General features: G+C 41.4%; 1 protein-coding gene across 3 annotated transcripts in view; it reads right to left on the bottom strand.

Annotated features, from left to right (window-relative positions):
* Positions 1 to 22,035, bottom strand: part of ATL1 (atlastin GTPase 1) — a 40,287-nt gene that overhangs the window by 6,042 nt on the left and 12,210 nt on the right. For 2 of the 3 annotated variants that reach the window (XM_034433350.3, XM_087881809.1), the window contains exons 2-10: positions 20,844 to 21,091; positions 19,739 to 19,873; positions 16,287 to 16,391; positions 13,779 to 13,829; positions 12,539 to 12,595; positions 9,720 to 9,812; positions 7,270 to 7,408; positions 3,154 to 3,281; positions 2,589 to 2,645 (exon numbers count right to left, since the gene is read on the bottom strand). In XM_034433350.3, the coding sequence (XP_034289241.2) occupies positions 2,589 to 2,645; positions 3,154 to 3,281; positions 7,270 to 7,408; positions 9,720 to 9,812; positions 12,539 to 12,595; positions 13,779 to 13,829; positions 16,287 to 16,391; positions 19,739 to 19,873; positions 20,844 to 21,091 (1,013 nt within the window). Of the gene's footprint in view, positions 1 to 2,588; positions 2,646 to 3,153; positions 3,282 to 7,269; positions 7,409 to 9,719; positions 9,813 to 12,538; positions 12,596 to 13,778; positions 13,830 to 16,286; positions 16,392 to 19,738; positions 19,874 to 20,843; positions 21,092 to 21,173; positions 21,323 to 22,035 lie in introns of those variants that run through there. The other variant, XM_087881815.1, reaches the window with a different exon arrangement.

Below are 22,035 nucleotides of genomic sequence, written 5' to 3'. Positions count from 1 at the left end.
GTCAACCACTGGATGGTTCTGGAGGAATCATTCTCACTCAGCACAAGAAAAAAACACATTTTTTGGAAGAAATGCTTTGCACATTGCCTTGAACTCTTGGAGCAAAGAAAGGGAGATAAATCTAAATCTTATATAAATAAGCACCCAACAGAATAGTACACAAATAGCTTCTTTCACGGTGACTCCAATCAGTTCACTTTTTCCAACCACAATCCCTTTTCTCTCCTAGCGAAGGCACATTTAACCTGGGAAGAGGTTATTATATGCTTTAATTAAACACTTCCCACAAACTCTCTCCTCTAGTCCTCAGTTAATCAGTTAAGGAGCTGATGATAAAGCAGGTGATGACTGCTTTTTTCCTCACTGTTCAGCAATTTTGATGGAAAGGGGAGAAAAACTGAGATAAGGGAAATGTCTATGGAGATTCTCAGTCATCCAGGACATGGTTGTCCCAAAGGTGCTTTTTCAAGAGGCAAGCGGACTTTCTGGTTTTTCTTTGAAGACGTTTCGCTTCTCATCTAAGAAGCTTCTTCAGCTCTCAGCTCTAAGATGAAGAAGCTTCTTGGATGAGAAGTGAAACGTCTTCAAAGAAAAACCAGAAAGTCCGCTTGCTTCGAAAAAGCATCTTTGGGAGAGAAAACGGAAGCTATTTGGATTGAGAGCATCAGGCAAGTTTTTGCAAGCTAAAGGAACAGTGGTGGAATTCGAATTTTTTTACTACTGGTTCTGTGGGCATGGCTTGGTGGGCATGGTGTGGCTTGGTGGACGTGGCAGGGGAAGGATACTGCAAAATCCCCATTCCCTCCCCACTCCTAAGGGAAGGTTATTGCAAAATCTCCATTCCCACCCCACTCTGGGGCTAGCCAGAGGTGGTATTTGCCGGTTCTCTGAACTAGTCAAAATTTACCAGTTCTCCAGAACCTGTCAGAACCTGCTGAATAGCACCCCTGTAAAGGAGCCTGTATGGCAGTCAGTAGATGGAATGGAGTAACATCAGGATCATCTAGAACAGTGTTTCTCAACCTCACCAACGTTAAGATGTGTGGAAATCAACTCCCAGAATCCCCCAGCCTATTACTGGGTTGAGAAATGCTGAGGTTGAGAAACACTGATCTACAACATACACCTTTCACTTCAAGGCTGCAGTCCAAGGAGTTGGGAACAGGAAGTCTCAAAGGTCTGTCTATCTATCATCTATCTATCTATCTATCTATCTATCTATCTATCTATCTATCTATCTATCTATCTATTAGTTTGATTTATATGCCGCCCTTGTCCGGAGACTCAGGGCGGCTTACAATGCATTAAGCAATAGCCTTCATACTTTTGTATATACCTGCTTAATAGGGTTTTCAGCCCCCCCTAAGCAGTGTTCTGTTTTATACAAAGTCAGCTTATTGCCCCCACAATCTGGGTCCTCATTTTACCTACCTCGAAAGGATGGAAGGCTGAGTCAACCTTGAGCCTGGTGAGATTTGAACTTGCAGTAACTGCAGGCAGCTGGCAACTAAGTGCTACTTTAACAGCACTTAGTCCACTGCGTCACCAGGCTCTTTATAGAACTGAGAACTCTTTCCCAACCAAAATTTTCCCCAAAGTGTTAAATTACTATGCCTACAATTCCCAGACATCATGGAGAAACTTTGAAAGCTAGTATTTTACACATCTGGAGGGTACTAGGGTGGGGAAAGTTGGCCTAGAGACACACTTAGGACTCCTTCCTACTTTATATCTTCTTAGGGCCAAAGACAAACATGTAACATAGACCTGGAGAAGGCATTACAAATGATTTTGACCAAGATGCCTTGACATTTATGTCAAGTAAACATTATTTTACTATACTTGAATAAAATTAATGTTTCAGTGTTTTTCAACCATGAGGATACACCCGTATACATTAGCAAAGCATCTAAAAAACTGGTTTATGGTTTATTCTGAAAGCAAGACTGGATTGAATTGTGAGTATTTTTGCATGTTTCTAAAGAGAGATGAAAGCTTGTCGATCGAAGGGTCAGCAGTTCACCGGTTCGAATCCCTAATGCCGCGTATCGGGGTGAGCTCCCATTACTTGTCCCAGCTTCTCCCAACCTAGCAGTTCGAAAGCACATAAAAAATGCAAGTAGAAAAATAGGAGCCACCTTTGGTGGGAAGGTAACAGCATTCCGTGCGCCTTTGGCATTTAGTCATGCCGGCCACATGACCACGGAGACATCTTCGGACAGCATTGGCTCTTTGGCTTTGAACCGGAGATGAGCACTGCCCCCTAGAGTTGTGAACGACTAGCACATATGTGTGAGGGGAACCTTTACCTTTACCTAAAGAGAGAGATCTCACTATGACCTCTTGGCCATTTGCACATAGTAGTGGGCTCTCTATTATGTTCTCCCATCACTGTATTCAATTCCATTAATTTAGTGCCCTTCCCAAATTAATGGGAAGTGCAAGATCTGAGCATCTCACACATCTTTAAGGGACTTGATTCGTTCTGTAAGTCATCTCTCGTGATTGATAGGAATTGATAGGGAAAAAATGCTTTCTCCTTCCGATAGAAACTTATGTTCCCAACCCCCACAGAATGCAGTAATTACCTGCAACATTGATTTTGGATGAGGGAGCTCTTCTCCTTGGTAGATCTTAATATAGGCCTGGGAGAAAAACAAATTAAAAAACTCCAAGTGATATATGGAACATCATTTAAAACCTGCCCACAAAATATTATGTCAAAAAATGTTAAAAGTGTTTTTAAGTTCCTACTTATAGAGCTACAATATTAATTAACCATATTAACCATATAACGCCTACTATGTCGTGGATGCTATGCCTTTAATGGCGATTCCAAATATATCTAAAAAATGCTGTCTTTGGGGGATTTTTTTAAGTTATTGAATGGAAAAGCTGTGACTTCTAAATATGATTTAAGCGCAACGCATAGCAGTCCTAATTACTAGCCCTGCCACTAGAGATGGTAAAATTCTACTTCAGCCACATCTGAAGGGGTTTAAGCTCTAAACTGTTTCTGGAGAAATCTGTTCCCGTAGAGATTGCTCTCTGTTTCTACATGAGCCCAATATGGCAAGGGGACCTTAGCCACTGATCCCTAGAAAATGGAGGCTTTGAAGCCAGAAAGCCCTCTCTTTTATACTTGCAGCTCACCTTGAAATATTCCACAAGGCCTCGGCAGGTGATCTTATTTCCGTTGATCTCCTTGACATCCAGGCTCTTGGGGCTCAATAGCCATGGAATCAGGATTTTCAAGTTTTTGATGAAATCATCATCTATTTCTGTAAGGGGAACATGAACCCTACTTATAAGTGTGCCTTTTGTAATGCAAATACTAGAAACCCCAAGAACTGAGGAGATTTCAGAGTAAACCAATGATTATCTAAATCAAAATAATGAATTCTATATATCAAAGTGTCCAAAATACTGTCTCCTAACTTATGACATGGATCTTTTGGACTCTTTCTGTCAACATATCTTTAATTGCTATCCATGAATAAGATATCAAGGCAGATATAATGTCATTTATATGAACTTTTCCACAGTACCATTTGGGGATGAAAAGCTGAGGATAGCTCAGGTAGACATTGCCTACTTCATTTGACCCAAGATGATAAATTTTATCACGGTCAGATGGTCACCAGAAGCAGATCATATCATGGATTAACTAATTAATTAATTATGAATCTGTTGGTGCAATGGTTAGAATGCAGTATTACAAGCTAACTCTGACCATAGACTGGAGTTCAATCCTGACCAGCTCAAGGTTTACTCAGACTTCCATCCTTCCGACGTCGGCAAAATGAGGACCCAGATTGATGGGGGCAATATTCTGACACAGTAAACCTCCCAGAGAGTGCTGTAAAACACTATATGGAGCACTATATAAGTCTAAGTGCTAATGCAATGGGTGAGCCCAGCCACCATGCTCCTTTTGTGTAGTCTGGATTATCCTCACTAATATTTTATTGGTGGACCTTCTGACATGATCTACTATCTTTTATGTACTCCGAGAGTGTATGCACCAAGACAAATTCCTTGTGTGCCCAATCACACTTGGCCAATGAAGAATTCTCTTCTCTTCTCTTCTCTTCTCTTCTCTTCCCTTCCCTTCCCTTCCCTTCCCTTCCCTTCCCTTCCCTTCCCTTCCCTTCCCTTCCCTTCCCTTCCATTCCATTCCATTCCATCCTCTAAACCTTTACCTGGAGATGGCCATGACTGTTAAGATCACACAGTTCTTGAAAGATTAATCCTGGAGGGTTGGAACTATCAGATCCATCATGCCCATCTTAACATTATACTGGGAATTAGGAGAGAACAATACCAGCAGTTTGTTCAAAGGTCTCCTCCTTCCCTGGACATTTCCATGGCATAGCCTGAGACGCAGCATTTCTCCAAAGAACTTGGCAGAATCTTACTTTCCTCCAAAAACTGTTGAAATCTCTATATCGCAATAATGTCACTTTATGACTAGACGGGCCCCTTTGCAACCCTTAGCTTGAAAACTATTGATCAACAAATGTGTCTTTTAGGGCAAAAGAGTTTACTGCCTTTGCAAAACCTGGCTTGATGCCCATGAGTCCAGAGGCCAGTTAGAATGGCCCAATCAGAAACCTAATTCGATCACGAAATAAACCTTGTCCCTATATGATACTGCTGTGTTGTTCTCCTCTTCTGTGTAGAGGTCATGGTTTCCCCTTAAGGAATAATCTCTAATCGTGTTGAAGGTATCTGAATGGGTCAAGAAAAATTCTCTCAGAACGGCAATCAGAAGAGTACAAATTATCTGAGGAACTGTCTCACCCCAATGGGATGGCCTCGCCCCACCTGCCCCTCTGCAAAAGAGGTCTCCCATTTATATCCCATCAGCCTTCTCTGCAGTGGCCTCTGGAACATCTTGCCAACAGAGGTAAGATCCGTCTCCTTCAGAAGTGCCTTAAATCCTGGCTTTTCTGGTTGACCCAGGATACTGATACGGGGGCACTCTACGCTGGAAATGGTTGGTCAAGTGAGAGATAAAAACCCACCCCCATATTGCTGCTTCATTCTCTTGGTTTTTAGCCCTTACAGGTAGTCCTCGACTTACAACTGTATGTTTGGTGACCATTTAAAGTGACAAAATCACTGAAAAAATGGACTTAAGATCATTTTTCACACTTACAACCATTGCAAAATTCAGATGCTTAACAACTGGCATGTATTTATGATGGCTACAGTGTCAACGGGAAAGCTGGATTCGCTTAACAACCATGTTACTAACTTAACAACTGTAGTGGTTCACTTAACAACTGTGGCAAGAAAGGTCGTAAAATGGGGCAAAATTCTTGCTTAGCAACAGAAATTCTGGGCTCAGTTGTGATTGTAAGTCGAGTAAGACTAGCTGTGTGATTAGTGGTTAATTTTAATGTTTTTATAAATATGCTTTAATGGCATTGTAAGGCTCCCAGAGGGGTGGCTAATGAGAGGGGTGGCATACTTAATGCATAAATAAACAAATAATGTATAATTCTCATCTAAGAAAAAAGGCACATGGGTATAATTAATTAAGCAGAAAAAAACTGGAGACATGCAGTTCCAACCATCTGGTCAGTTTCATTCTCTTTTGAGAATGAAAGTACAGAACAGGCGAAACCCGGATCAAAAACAGAAACTGTGAGAGGGACTTTGGGATCCTAATGGACAATCACTTAAACATGAGCCAGCACAGTGTGCGGCAGCAGCCAAAAAGGCTAATACAATACTTGGTTGTATAAACAGAGGCATACGATCAAATTCATGTGAAGTATTAGTGCCGCTTTATAAATCCTTAGTAAGACCACACCTGGAATACTGCATCCAGTTTTGGTCACCACATTACAAAAAAGATGTTGAGACTTTGGAAAATTTGGGAAAAGATAATTAAAGGCCTGGGGATGAAAACATACGAAGAAGGTTGCAGGATTTGGGTTTGGCTAGTCTAGAGAAAAGAAGGTCTAAGGGTGACATGATAGCAGCATTCCAGTATTTGAGAGGTTGCCACAAAAAGGAGGGGGGGTCAACTTGTTTACCAAAGCACCTGTAGGTAGGACAAGAGACAATGGATGGAAACTAATCAAGGAGAGAAGCAACCTGAAACTAAGGAGAAATTTCCTGACAATGAGAATAATTAACCAGTGGAACAGCTTGCTGTCAGAAGTTGTGGGTGCTTCATCACTGGAGGTTTTTAAGAAGAGACTGGACAGTCACTTGTCTGAAATGGTATAGGGCCATGATGGCGAACCTATGGCACATGGGCCACAGATGGCATGTGGAGCCATATCTGTGGGCATGCGAGCGTTGCCCTAGCTCAGCTCCAGCGCGCATGTGTGCACCGGCAAGCTGATTTTCAGGCCTTCCGGGCCCACTGGAAGTCAGGAAACGGGCCGTTTCCAGCCTCCAGAGGGCCTCCAGGGCGGTGGGGAAGGCCGTTTTTGCCCTCCCTAGGCTCCTAGAAAGCCTCTGGAGCCTGGGGAGAGTGAAAAATAGGCCTTCCGGTTCCACTGGAAGTCAGGAAACACACCATTTCCCGGCCCCCGGAGCAAAAAATAGGCGTACCGGGCCAACCGGGCCATCACATGCCAAAAGCGGGGGGAGCATGGGGGGGGGTCGCGCGTACATGTATGGGGGGGAGGGGTGCATTGAATTATGGGTGTGGGCATGTGAGCATGTGACCACCACCACCACCACCACCCCGCGTTCCCCCTGCTTTTGGCACGCGACAGCAAAAAGATTAGCCATCACTGGTATAGGGTCTCCTGTTTGAGCAGGGGTTTGGACTAGAAGACCCCCAAGGTCCCTTCCTGCTCTATTATGATTGATTGAAAATGAATGTTATCCCTAAAACAGCCATAGACACTTCTGCAAACCCTGCCTCAAATTTGTCTATGATACAGCCAGAGGTGGGCTGCTGCCGTTTCAGACTGGTTCAGGCAAACCGGTAGTTCCGACCACCGGCTGGGCCCGCCCAGCTGCCCACCCGGGTGCTATCCCATCCTATATATCTCACTCTCTGGCTCACTCGCCCTGCCCATGCAGCCCAGCTGATTGCCACGCCTCGCCCACTCTACTCACCGAGAAGGTGTGCTGGAAGCCACGCGCACGAAATTGCTGTGTGTTTGAAGTCACACGCTCACATTTTCGGTTCTGCCCTAGGCGAACCAGTTGTTAAATTATGTGAAGCCCACCTCTGGATACAGCTCCAACTCTCAGTTTTTGTGCTGCTTGGTTTCTTACCGATGCCAATGAACTCACCTCTGAGTTTCCCATCAAAATTGGGATTTGTAGCTACTTTCAAACCCGGATGAGGTAAAAGGAAACAGGAGATGTTGGTGAAACAGGAGTGTATATGCTTCCGCACATTCTGCAGCTCTTCATGCTGGTTTCCAGAAACCTGGGAACAAGCAGACAATTACTCGTTTAAGGAGGACAAGTATAAATCCGTTATTCATACCTGGGGATTCCATTGTTGCATCTTGGTACAGGAAGTCCTCGACTTACGGTCACAATTGAGCCCAAAAATTCCGTTGCTAAGTTGTTAAGGGAATTTTGTCCCATTTATTAATTCATTTATTAATTCAATTTGTATGCCGCCCCTCTCCAAAGACTCAGGACCCATGTCTGATTTTTCTTGCCACAGTTGTTAAGTGAATCACTGCGGTTGTTAAAAAGTTAGTAACATGGTTGTTAAATGAATCTGGCTTCCCCGTTGATTTTGCTTGTCAGAAGGTGACAAGAGATGATTACAGGATCCTGGAACATTGCAATCGTCATAAATATGAGTCAGTTGCCAAGCATCCGAATTTTGATCATGTGACCATGGAATGCTTCAATGGTCGTAAGTGTGAAAAACGGTCATCAATCACTTATTTCAGTGGCGTTGTAACTTTGAACGAACTGTTGTAAGTCAAGGACTACCTGTATACAAAAAAAGCATAGAGAGATCCTTTCAAAGCATAGCCTCTACACCAATCTTTTTCAAACTTAGCAACTTTAAGATGTGTGGACTTCAATTCCCAGAATTCCTCAGCCAGAATCCACACACACTTATAGTTTGAAAAATACTGCTGTAAACTGTGCCCTGGAAAACCTTCTTGAATCAATGCCAGCCTCTATTTATCTTCAAGTAGAAGACAAATTCCCTCTGGGTTCATCCCTCCTGCCACTGCTGAAATCCTATGTGCAGCACTTAAAGGTCCAAATTCCTCCAAGTTTGATTGAAGAAGGCAGCTGCCACAAAGAAATCCTCACCTTCTCACCATGGGGCAGCAGAAAGTACTTAGTGTGCTTTTGCACAGTTGCATATATGTTTAAAAAAACAGGTTCATTAATGTGTCAAACTTCTACTGGCACAAAAGTCCTAAAGTTATCCATCTCTTATTTCATGCATCATCTTTTGGACAAAAGATTTTGCAGGAACCATCCCACAGCTTGGAGGCAATCCTCAAAGCTCATTGTGCCCTCTCCAGACTGGGCTATAATATAATACTTCGATAGCAAAATTTCAAAATTTTTAAGAGTATGATTTTCTGTTTTTTTAAGATTTCTTTGGCTTTAAAAATGGCAAAATAAATGCATTCAGTTTTCACAAGACTTAATGCAACTTGCTCGTATTTTAACCATCCCAAACCTTAAAACAATTCGACCTTACCCATTTGACAAGATCATCACACACCAATCGATGCACCTTCTAGACTTCTTAGAGGTCTAAAAAACATCATCATCCTTGTGTGGTCTAGCTAAAGAAAACGGTCTACTCCTACCCTCCTCACTGTGAACCACAGACATAAGAACTAGTCTGGAGAAAATCAGTCTGGAATAGGCAAAGAGATGATACAAAGGCTATAAGGTAAAGGTTCCCCTCGCACATATGTGTTAGTGGTTCCCGACTCTAGGGGGCGGTGCTCTCTCCGTTTCAAAGCCAAAGAGCCAGCGCTGTCCAAAGACGTCTCCGTGGTCATGTGGTCGGCATGATTAAACACCAAAGGCGCCCGGAACGCTGTTACCTTCCCACCAAAAGTGATCCCTATTTTTCTACTTGCATTTTTTATGTGCTTTCGAACTGCTAGGTTGGCAGAAGCTGGGACAAGTAACAGGAGCTCACCCCGTTACGTGGCACTAGGGATTCGAACCACTGAACTGCCGATCTTTTGATCAACAAGCTCAGCATCTAAGCCACTGAGCCACTGCATCCCTCAGCATCTTAGCCACTGAGCAAAGGCTGTATCAGGGGGTTAACCTGTGTCAGAGGGGCTAGGATTTTCCAGTTTTATTCCTGTTGAGAGAAGGTGCATGTTTTCTTTTAAATGCATAAAGCCTATTTTAGGATTGCAAAAAAAAGGTTTTCATACCTTTCCATCACAGAAGTGCAGGAATTCACTTTTTTTTTCCCAGTCATGCCACCAAAATTGAGTGCATGTTAAGGGGCTGTAAACACCACACACAGAGTGTGATGCTCAAGTTCTCATTGGTCAACCAGGCTTTTCCTCTCTGCTGCCCTCTGCAGTAAATTTAACAACAGTATCTTAAAATTGTGATTGATTTTTTTCCCCTGCAAGAATGACTCTAAATTGATTCACTGTTAACTAAATTTAATTTGATAACCTTAATCTGTGAGGATTATTTCATTATTGTCTGATCTGTTTTAACAAGCATCTATTAAGCTGGAAAATAAAATGAAAACACGTGCAACTGTTAATACTAACCTTGAGACGTTTTTCCAAAAATTTGGCTCCACCTTCAGCCCCGTAAGCAAATTCATAGGGAAAGCTCCAGTCACGAACAAGGAAAATAAGAGACTATAAATGTGATAAAAACCAAGAACAAAGTGAATACAACGTACAAGCGACGAAAACATTGCATTCATTTAAATGCATTGTTTGGTATGGAACAACAGGGTGTTTTTACCTGTTTAATATGTGATTTAAATAAACTACTTCATTTTGAAGAAATCAGCTGATTTGTAGCAAGTTGTTTATTGAAAATTATAAACATTTGCAGTGCTTATTTATTAACCTTCTATCCAGGAAACTTCCAATGCTATACACTCAAATTTCATTACTGAAAGCAACCAATATGGGATTTTATAGAAACAAAAAATTGGCCTCTTTGATGCCTTATACTTCTCAAAGGAAAAGTATTATTGTTTATTTATTTATACCCCACCTTTATTATTTTTGTAAATAACTCAAGGCGGTGAACATATCCAACATATCTTACTCCTCCTATTTTCCCCACAATCCTATGAGATGAGAGTGACTGGCCCAAAGTCACCCAGCTGGCTTTCATGGCTAACCTCAGCCTTGAATTTACAACTCCTTTTAAACAAATTAGTTAAAACATCAAAATCAACAGAACTATGGTCTTGAAATCATGGAAATTTCAGCAAATTAATTCCAACCTATTCTGCATTAATCAGATCTCACCTTGAATACTAAATTATATTTGAACCATATTCTACTTGTATATTAATTAATATTGTTTGAAGGTTTTGATGACCAATTTGCTTGCTACCTAGGTTACATAGTGTCTTTATTTTGTATTTTATTGCATTCTGTTTGGGTACATTTTAACTCAAATTGTATTTTTATGTATTTGTGTTTGTTTTAAAGCTCCCAGAAAACTGCAGCTATTGGTCAGTTTAAACATTTTGAATGATTAGTTGGTTGGTTGATCGATCAACTGATTAGAGCCTCTCACTTTAAAGATTTAAGTCAGGTTTAGACAAGAGCAACAAAGATAATTGGGGGACTAGAAATGAAGTCCTTTGATAAGAGACTGAAAATTGTTTAGGTTGAGTCTTGAGAAAATATGAATGAGGGGGATAGGACTGTGCTTTTCTTGGACTGAAAGGATAGGATAGGATAGGATAGGATAGGATAGGGCAGGACAGGACAGGACAGGACAGGACAGGACAGGACGCTTTATTGCCCAAGTAAGGGTAGAGCCTTGGTAGTACAGTGGTCTAAAGCACCCTGTTATTAAGACCAGCTGCCTGCAATTACTGCAGGTTCAAATCTCACCAGGCTCAAGGTTGACTCAGCCTTCCATCCTTTCTAAGGTAGGTAAATTGAGGACCCAGTTTGTGGGGGCAATAAGCTGACTTTGTATAAATATACAAAAGGATGAAGGCTATTGCTTAGCGCATTGTAAGCCGCCCTGAGTCTCCGGAGAAGGGCGGCATATAAATCAAATTAAAAAAAAAAAGTGTGATAGACACACAAGGAATGTCTCTGGTGCAGAAGCTCTGAATGTCACAGGGAGCGTCTTAAGGAATGGCAAGAGGGACAGGCTGATATAAACTACCGTGTTTCTCTGAAAATAAGACCCTGTCTTATTTTTTATTTTTTTACCACAAAAAAAGGCACCAGGTCTTATTTTCGGGGGGGGGGATGTCATCAACTGACTAACCTCACTTGCACACATCATCCCCCGGCCTCCTTTTCACTGTCAGAGGCCTTTAGGAACTTCTTCTGCAGCCAGCAAGCCTTTCCTGGAGGCCTCTGCAGCCGATAACAGAGCTCCAGATCGATTCAGAGCTTTGTTATCAGCTAGAGAGGCCCTCAGGAAAGCTTGCCAGCCTTGCCGTCTACAGAGGAAATGGGCCATCGAGGCAGTTGTCGGGGTGTGTGAGGCCTGGCTACAACTGTCCAAAGGTAAGTAGTAGGGCAGCTTCACACACACACCCTAGCTTAATTTTTATCCGTGCACTCTGGAGTTGGGGGGAAATCTTAATTAGGGCTTATTTTGGGAGTAGGGCTTATATTGGGCGCACGTGTGAAAATCAAGCTAGGACTTACTTTCAGAGAAGGTCGTATTTTCAGGGAAACAGGGTATGTTGCAAGCCCTGCCCTTTTCTGTGTGTCCTGTTGTTGCTCACCCACCCAAAACAGACAGAGTTTAGGATGCCACTTCACAATGTGGTTCTCACCTTCAAAAGCATCAAGATCCTGCAGATGCCACTGCTTGTCACCAAGATCTGTTGTCTGTCATTGCAGAGGACAGGACATGGAAGGATGATCTTAAGTTATGGCATGGCAGGTTTAATGCAGTTCTACAGTGGAATCAATTATCCATAAAAGGGGGAGCTTACTGGATGTATTCAAGCAGAGGTCGGACAGTCATCTGCCAGAGATATTTTAATCTGGATTTCTGCACTAAGCAGTGAGTTTAATTTGTTGTGTAAAGTGGCTCCTTCTACATCCCAGATGCTGGGTTTTGTCTATACCTACAAAGCTCAGAATTGTGCAGGGAATGGGAGCATAGTCCATGGCTGTGCTGGATAGGAACTGAGAAATCCAAAATAGAATAATATTGGTGCGTAATGCTGCAGCGCTGAATAGCAACTTGATGATATAGCCATACCTTAAGGCAATGGCAGGTGGTCGTTTTGAAGAACTTGAGTTATCTCTTCGGAGTATAGAGGTTTCCATTTCTGTTTGAGTGCCACCTCAAGATTATCTGTGCAGTTTACAAAACATAATTTCTGCAGGTTGCACAGGAAACCTCTCAATTATTTTCTTACCTGAAACGGCTTCAGGAATGTTTCTTCCATGGCTAGCCTCCCATATTCTGTGAAGAGCTGAAACAAGAAGGAAGCCAGGGAGAAATTTTAAACAAGACCTATGTGTTAACAAATAGTTTTGCTTATATTGCATTGACCACAGTGCTTTATTTTTAAACTGTACTTCCATTGCTTTCAACTCTTCCCCCACCCCCACCCCAAAGAACAAGTTAAATCAGTAAAACCACAAAGAGAATCAAGGGGAGCAGGCAACTTAAAATTTAGTCAATTTATTATGGCATCAGCTTTTGCTGATGACACTTCTCTTGATCAGACACATCAAATGTGAGTGCGTCAATGGACTCCAGTCTGTAAACTTTTAAGTAAGTTGTCAGCGTTCCGATCTAATATGGCTTCCAAGGCTGACATACGTGATTTGTTACCTTTAAAGTGCCACAAAACCTATTGTCTTTATCTGGACAACTTTCATCCATAAGATTGAAAACAGGGCTTCAAGTATGAAACTGAAGGTGTATAGATTACAGTATGGTTGAATCCTTTTAATGTATTATTTTAAACTGAAGATACCACAAAGCTGAAGTTGTGACTTCTGTGTTATCCTTCCACAGCTCTAAAGGGATCTTTGAAGCTCACATACAAATTAAAGGCGTCAAACATTTGGCCGAAGTCTGCTTTAAAAGTACAAAGTAACTTGTCTGACGTGTAAATATTGTTAAAACCTTTATCCAAAGCACCTGAAGGCCAGGCAAGGAATAATGGATGGAAACTGAACAAGGAGAGATTCAACTTGGAAATAAGGAGAAATTTTCTGACAGAGACAGCAATCAACCAATGAAACAGCTTGTCTTCAGAAGTTGTGGGAGCTTCATCACTGGAAGCTTTCAAGAAGAGACTGGACTGCCGTCTGTCAAAAATGGTGCAGGGTCTGCTTGGACTAGATGACCTACAAAGTCCCTTCCAACTCTGTTAATCTGTATCTGTATCTATCCTTGGGATATTCCTATTCCCAGGCCTGATCACAAAGATATTGTTAGCAATAATAAAACTAATGGTAGTAAATAAACATATGAGATCATGAAAACTAATTAAATACTAGCTGAATAAATAGTAATAATGCTAAGTCACAATTGTATATCTTTGCACCATAAGAACAAACAGTACTTCTGTACAGAATTATAGCAAATAGAACTGTCCAACTCTTACGGACAGAACAGGAGATGGGTAAGCAGCATAGAGTTACCTGCAAGTGCTGAAGGTCATCTTCTTGTACGTTCTGTGACAAATTATACACCTGAGTACAAAACAAAGCCAGAATTGTGTAAAAATGGCTGTGAAAATTCTTATCTTCTTGCATGCTCTGTGTGTATGCAATTTATTTCCTGCTACCTGTGTTGTACTCCTAAAGAGGTCTCTATTTGGAGTAATGAGAGCATATGCACCAAAGACAAACTCCTTGTGTGTCCAATCCAGAGGTGGTATACAGCAGGTTCTGACCAGTTCTGGAGAACTGGTAGTGAAAATTTTGAGTAGTTCGAAGAACCGGTAAATACCACCTCTGACTGGCCCTGCCTGTCAGGGCATTTATTAATCCCATGTTTGGCTCTGGGACTAATTACCCTGGTTTAATTAGAGGAGATGAATCGTGGCTCCTCCTTGTTTGAAATATTCCGAAAAAGAAACGCGAAGGAAGGTTTCTAATAAAACTCATTTATTTGTTATAAAGAAAAATAAAACACCTCACTAACTAAGAAAAGTAAATTGTTACATTTTGGAAGTAATTTGGGCCAGCTGCCTTTCAGCAACCGGCACCCGTGGCAAGAGAACAAAGGAAAAAGTGTGAAGGAATGTGGGTGGATGGACATGCGTAGTAGTTTACTGATAAGGATTCTTGGCAAGGTACGGAAAGTCTGATAGTCCAGAAATGATGAGCTCAGCTGGTAAATAAAATAACGCAGTGAGACTGCCCCCATCTATTCTCTGCCTCCTGAGTCCCAGCTGATCGGGAGGAAATGGGGATTTTGCAGTAACATTCCACTGGAGTGGGGTGGGAATGGAGATTTTACAGTATCCTTCCCCTGCCACGCCCACCAACCTATGCCCACCAAGCCACACCACGCCCACCAAGCCACACCATACCCACAGAACCGGTAGTAAAAAAATTTGACTCCCACCACTGCCAATCACACTTGGCCAATAAAGAATTCTATTCTATTCTATTCTATTCTATTCTATTCTATTCTATTCTATTCTATTCTATTCTATTCTATTCTGTATCCCAACCTTAACAATTTTAAGACATGTAAGACATGCTGGCTGGGGAATTCTCGGAGTTGAAGTCCACATAGCGTAAGGAGCAGAGGTTAGGAAACACTGAATTAGTCCTTATCAGGCCAGACCACAAGCCAACAACAATTGTTTAGGGCAATATGTAACTATTTTGTTCTCACCCCATCTATCATATAGTTTGGCTCACTCATATGAACTATCACAATTTAGCAGTTCCACCATCACCATTTTGCAGTCACACATCCCTGTGTCTCCATTCAGGTACTAAAACGCTGAATGCTCTGGCTCCTGCACTGAAAAGGTCTATGATCACTGGATCTTGCAAAAAGCAGGTCTTTAATGTCTAGTTTAATGAAAAAAAGAACTAGGGGAGACATGATAGCAGTGTTCCAGTATCTCATGGGTTGCCACAAAGAAGAGGGAGTCAAACTATTCTCCAAAGCACCTGAGGGCAGGACAAGAAGCAATGGGTGGAAACTAATCAAGCAGAGAAGCAACTTAGAACTAAGGAGAAATTTCCTGAGAATTAGAGCAATTTATTAGTAGAACAACTTGCCTCCAGAAGTTTTGAATGCCCCAACACTGGAAGATTTTAAGAAGAGACTGGATAACCATTTGTCTGGAATGGTGTACTCCTGTCTGATCAGAAGACCTTCAAAGGTCCCTTTCAAATCTCTTATTCTATTTTATTCTATTTTTAAAAATAATCAATGATTTCAACCTTAGTAAGACAGTAAAGGGCATGTAAACTAGAAAGAGCACTGCGGCCTTAACTTTTCCCCCTTGAAACCTCACCTACCCTGGGATCATGTAGAAGAGCAGAGAAAGCCTTATGTTGATGTGCTTCTGCCTGGACAAGTGCCTGCAGTTTTTCTCTGCAAAATTTCAGAAATGGTTTTGGCATTGCCTCCTTCCTAGGGCTGAGAGAGAGTGGCTGGCACAAGGTCATCCAACTAGCTTTGTGACTTAAGGCAGGACTAGAACTCACACTCTCCTGGTTTCTAACCTGATGTCTTAACCTCTACACCAAACTGGCTCTCTTATATGGCCTATATAGAGTCAATATCCATCACTGATACTACAGGTACTCCTCGACTTACGACCACAATTGAGCCCAAAATTTCTGTTGCTAAGCGAGATATTTGTTAAGTGAATTTTGCCTCATTTTACGACCTTTCTTGCCACACATTGTTAAGTGAATCACTGTAAGTGTTAAGTTAGTAACCCAGTTGTTAAATGAATCTGGATTCCCCATTGACTTTGCTTGTCAGAAGGTCGCAAAAGGTGATTGATCACATAACCTCAGGACACTGCAACTGTCATAAATATGGGTCACTTGCCAAGCGTCTGAATTTTGATCACACGGCCATGGGGATGCTTCAATGGTTGTTAAGTGTGAAAAATGATCATAAGTCACTGCATTTGACACTGCAGAGGCATTGCCACTGACATTGTCTATTACCTGGATGGAGCTGATCATGGTGCTCAGTGCAAAGACTGTGGCTGAATCCCGCAGTGTTGACTGGCTGTCGAAAGTGCCCTGAGTATCCATTAGCAGTACAGCAACCTGTAAAACCATAAGAGGGAGAGGAGAATACAAGATGAGGTTCTTAGGCACTACATTTGCTTAAAAAAATCAAAATCTTTGACTTCAAAGTTATGGCACTGGAAAAACTTCAAATCTGACTCATTTAAGGAATGTTCTCAATAGATTTTGTCTGCAACAAATGAAGATCCTATTGTTTTTCTAAGCATCTCTTATTCGGAGGGCTAGAGGTAGCCTATATCGTCCAGGAATATAGGCTGAGGTGCTCAGAAGGCATTTTACTGTGAATTAATTACATTTCTTCCAAAGATCCAGGGAGCCTGGATAGCTCTGCAGACAAGGCACTGTAATTTAACACCAGCTGTCTGCAATTAAAGTAAGTTCAAATCTTGCCAGGCTCAAGGTTGACTCAGCCTTCCATCCTTTCTAAGGTAGGTAAATTGAGGACCCAGTTTGTGGGGGCAATAAGCTGACTTTGTATAAAATATACAAAAGTATGAAGGCTATTGCTTAATGCACTGTAAGCCGCCCTGAGTCTCCGGAGAAGGGCGGCATATAAATCAAATAATAAAAAAAAAAAGATGCTACACTGATTACTAATACATTATTGAGATAAATTGTCAATTACTTAGACAAAATATTGTTAATGTAAGGATAAGTAATATGGTACCCAAAATATGCCTTTTGGAAAGCCTTCTAGTTTCCTGGTCCATCTTTTTAACAAAAAATAGACAGACAGCTGATCTACTACAGAACAAAGCATTTGGCAGTTTTTAACTTTTATTATACAATATTATAAGCTTCCCAGAGTTACTGTATTAGTGAGATGGGCAACACAGAAATCCAATATATTAGCTTTCAGCATCTTACTTATTTGCAAGCATGGTCTGGGGTCCCAAAAAATCCCACCAGAATGATAGAAAGCATGTGTGAATTGGAGGGTTAATTTACCATCTGGTACATGGATGTTTTGTGATTGGCCACAAGGGTGAAATGCTCCCGGTTCGACCGGATCGCATGATCCAGTAGGGATGGAGGCGGGTGGTTCGGAGAACCGGTAGCAAAAATCCCTGCCCCCCCTCCCCCCATGCCCAGCTAAGCCGCACAATCATCAGTTTTTTGTTTTTTTTACTTTTAAAAGCATTTTTTCTAAAACCTCTTTGGCCAAAAAAATGCTTTTAAAAGTAAAAAAAAAAAAAAAAGTTGGCCACACCCACCCAGTCACATTACCCCCACACACACCAAGCCACACCCACAGAACCGGTAGTAACAAATTTTACATTTCACCACTGGGGCAATCATTTTGTGAACAAGCAGATCACCTTCAGTGGTCGTTTTGTAAACTCCTCACACATATCCAAAATTTTAAAGGAGCCTCTGGGCCAAAACTTTTGCTATCCCCTTTCTCAAAAATATACAAAGAGCTATGTAGTATAGGTTTGGATACCCGATAGATAATCTCCCTTCAGAGCCCGCCTAGAAATTGAAGTCAAAACAAAACACTTTCTAGAAGGTGCTGCCCTTGCCAGATTTGTCATGTGACAACTCAAGGGAGAATATTTTTTTGATGCAGGAGCCTGAATAATAGAATTCCCTCCTGGTTTATTACATCTGGCTGGCATCACCCCAAGACTCGTTAGCTTTCCCTGACAATTAATCACCTCCTTATTCACCCAGCCTTCGGCTTACTTCATACTATGATATCATTTAATGTGTTGTCATTGTTGTTATGGTTCTCTTTGGTTTGGTTTTAACTCTTTCAAATCTTCTACTTTTTTAGGGATTTGCTTTGCACTATTGTATTCTGGATATTTTTGATTTAAAAAAAGAGTAAACCACCGTGTGAATGAAATAAATGTACAAACAGCCTTGAGAGACCAGGGAAGTCTGCGGGAGTGGTCACAAATGGCAAATATCTCGGCAATCAAAGCTCATCCCCCTTTTAATGTGCTGTGCATACCTACCATGCACATAAAAGGGGCGGGGCTTCACCTATCCAGTCACACCCACAACTTTGACCTTGCTGACTACTTTTGCAGATGTCCCTGTTTGATGCCACATATAAAGCCAGACAAAAACATCTAGTGGCTATCCAGCTCAATTTATCCATTCAGGCTAAACAGAGGCAATACTCCTCCCGTTAGCAATGGAATCCTGTGTAGAAGGAAGGAAAGCCTTGCTATTTCAACACTGTCTCAGCAGTGTAAAAAAAAAAATTGCAATAGCACTTAGATTTATATACCGCTTCACAGTGCTTTACAGCCCTCTCTAAGCGGTTTACAAAGTCAGCATCTTGCCCCCACCCATCTGGGTCCTCATTTTACTGACCTCAGAAAGATGGAAGGCTGAGTCAGCCTTGAGCCAGGGAGAATTGAACTGCTGGCAGTCAGCAGAATTAGCCTGCAATACTGCATTCTAACCACTGCGCTACCACAGCTCAGTTAGCAATTTCCGCTACCAGTTCAGGCGAACCAGTCCGAACCGGCTGAATACCACCTCTGGATAGGATTCTGTTTTATATACCACAGTTGACATTTCCTTTTTCACATGTTGCCCATTTTGTTTGCATGCATTTCAGGATCTGGGACCTCAATTCTTCACTTCATTTCCACTCCAACTCTACATATCCTCGGGTTCGTTTAAGAATCTATTTGTTTAATAAAGCAGAGTGAAGAATAGAAGTGGTTGTAAACCAATACCAATAATGCCAATAAGGTTGATTTTCTGAAAACTTGTATTTGTAAAGTTAGATAGTAAACAAGTTTAGGCAAACGGAAACCAATGGTTCGGTCCACACATTATGTTAAGCCATAACAAAATTTAGTTCTAATTTAGTGTGTTCTATGAAATGACCCACTGTGCTTTGCCTGCCTATGACTTAGTCTTACCAGGTAGTCCTCAACTTACAACAGTTAGCTTAGTGACAGTTCTAAGTTACAATGGCACTGAAAAAAGTGACTTATGACCATTTTTCACACTTATGACCATTGCAGCATCCCCATGGTCACATGGTTTATATTCAGATGCTTGACAACTGGTTCATATTTATGACGATTACAGTGTCCCAGGGTGATGTGATAATCTTTTGCGACCTTCTGACAAGCAAAGTCAATGCGGAAGCCAGATTCACTTAACAACCATATCAGTAATTTAACAACTGCAATGATTCACTTAATAAATGTGACAAGAAAAGTCATAAAATGGGGCAAAACTCACTTAAGAAATTTCTCACTTAGCAATGTAAATTCTGTGCTCAATTGTGGTCGTAAGTCGAGGACTACCTGTAGCCAGCATTATAACTTATTCAATATATCACAGCTGGTTTGATACCAGCCAGTGCTTATGAGTATCCACAAGAAATCACCAACCTTGTTCCCATCTGGTTTGTCCACAAGGAAGACTTCACTCCAAATCTGGATGCCAGTTGTCTCCCGTTCAGATCCACCTCTCCAAGAAAATCCTGTGAGTGGTTCATTAAAATCCCCAATCCAATCAACCAACTCCTGCAAAGTAATGGGCAAGCAAGTTATTATCCTCAGAGCCATGGAAAATCATGTTTCTTTATCCCAATAGCTTATTTCTAGTATTAGTGGTCACCAAAGAAGCTAGCAACCAAACAATTACTTAGCAGCTGGACATTTTCAGTGATTGTCCATTTGAATGAGAAGGAAGATGATCCATTTCAATTTGGACAAAGCATTTTACTACAGAAGAACCTAAAGTTTATATTTCAAACATTATATTTTAAACATTATATTTAATGTTTTTAAAATGTTTTTATAATGTTTTTAATAATTTTTCTATGTTCATTGTTCGCATTATTTTTGCTGTAAGCTGCCCAGAGTCCCTTGGGAGTTGGGCGGCATAGAAATGCGATAAATTAAATTAAATTAAATTAAATTAAAATTAAATAGGCAATAAAAAGTTTAATTGGCATTTTCAGATTCCCCACCAGGCTGGTAATGTCAGGGAATGATTCACCAGATTACAGAGGATTATCTCTACTTGTATGTGAAATGGTTGAAGACATTCTCAGTTATGAAATCACAGATGCAAATCTACAAAACTAAGTCACAGGCTACACTTAGGCAGGTTATTGTTCTCCCAATCTTAAACCTACAAATAGCTATACACAGCTGTGCCGTATCCTGAACCCTATATTGCACAATACACAATATATTTGCACAATACGTGGAATCCCAGCATGAAGTTTTGCTACCAGTTTGGATGGATTCTGGCAGACGAATCCCACTTCCTACCCGCAACAACACATCTTATCCCTTGTGACATTCTCATTATTCATCTCTCAAGTATCAAATCTAATATTTGAGGGCACTTTACTTAATTACATCTTCTTAATTGCACCAAAAGCAAGCCAGACATATATTGCAATCTGCAGGCTTGCTCATGTACTAAGTTCCTGAGCATGAAGAATGAGGCCACAAACTCTACAGCAAACCAGTGCAAACCTACCATGTTGTGCATGTATCTCAGCATGAAGTCCATCAAGAATGATTTTCCCTTCCGAAAAGCCCCAGCCACGGACACAGCCACCACCTCCCGATCACAGACAGCTTTGGAGAGCAAGATGCGGTTGAGAGCACCTTCGTCCAGCTCAAAGGAGTGATCATCCTTCACAATGAGCACTTGTACTGGGTGGGCCTTCCCACCAGAGTCTTCCTCTTCTGAGCTCCATTCATAGCTTTTTTCCGAAAATCCACCTGTGTTTAAGACAACCATTGTCTGATCAATGTCCCAATGAGGTTACATAGAGGCTTAAGCTAACATTGTACATTGACTTACCAAACATGGGTTCTTACATATCAGGTCACAGGAACATTGGGGGGCCGGAAGGGAGAAAGGATACAGCAGAGGGAAGGAAAAGATGCCTAGCCACTATCCTCCAGACAGGTGTAAAGCCCTCCCAATAATTGGCTGCCTCAAGGGAAAGAGAAAATTCCCTCTGACAATTACAGAAATAGACTAGCAGCTGAATTTTACTTTATTTATGAAACATATTATATTACTTTCTAATAATACCTCTTGCTAGTTTTCCGTTACGTTAGTCATATTCTGTGCTTACGCCCAAAGACATTAGGGTAATTTAAAAGTTAGAAGGATGATCAGAAATTGGTGCTCCAAGATTTCACTTTCACTCTCTACCCGGCTTCTGACACTACAATAGACATCACACTCTGCATCACTGAAAGAGATCTTGGGAATCTCAAATTTTGCAATTTTCAGATGCACGAAAGAAGCCATTTAAATGGCCTGAGACCAATGGCTGCTAGGGAAATCTGGCAGCTAAATGAAGAGGCAGCCACCCCCTTCCACCTCTGGATTCTCTCCTACAAAATCTATTGCCCCACATTTGTTTCAGAAGGCAAACAAAATTCATAATATAACACCATATCCTCAGGTGTGCTCAGAAAGACTGCCTATACATTAGCAGGTCAGATACATAAAATAAAGAAGCATCTTTGTTCTGGCTGGGGAATCATGCCAACCAAACAAGAGACTATCAAATGTTACCAGACAAGGAAAATTGGCAAACGCAGTCTAGCTGTTTACATTGAAATAATATATCCCAGGCAAATACAGTAGATAAAAGGATTTAAAAAACTCTGTACTAGGATATTGTAGGGACAAGACACGTACATGCAGC

This window comes from Pantherophis guttatus, chromosome 1 (genome assembly GCF_059756535.1).
Source record: "Pantherophis guttatus breed Tessera chromosome 1, ASM5975653v1, whole genome shotgun sequence".
Taxonomy (NCBI): domain Eukaryota; kingdom Metazoa; phylum Chordata; class Lepidosauria; order Squamata; family Colubridae; genus Pantherophis; species Pantherophis guttatus.
Note: the sequence above shows the minus strand (reverse complement) of the source record. Positions and strands in the feature narration are given on the sequence as shown.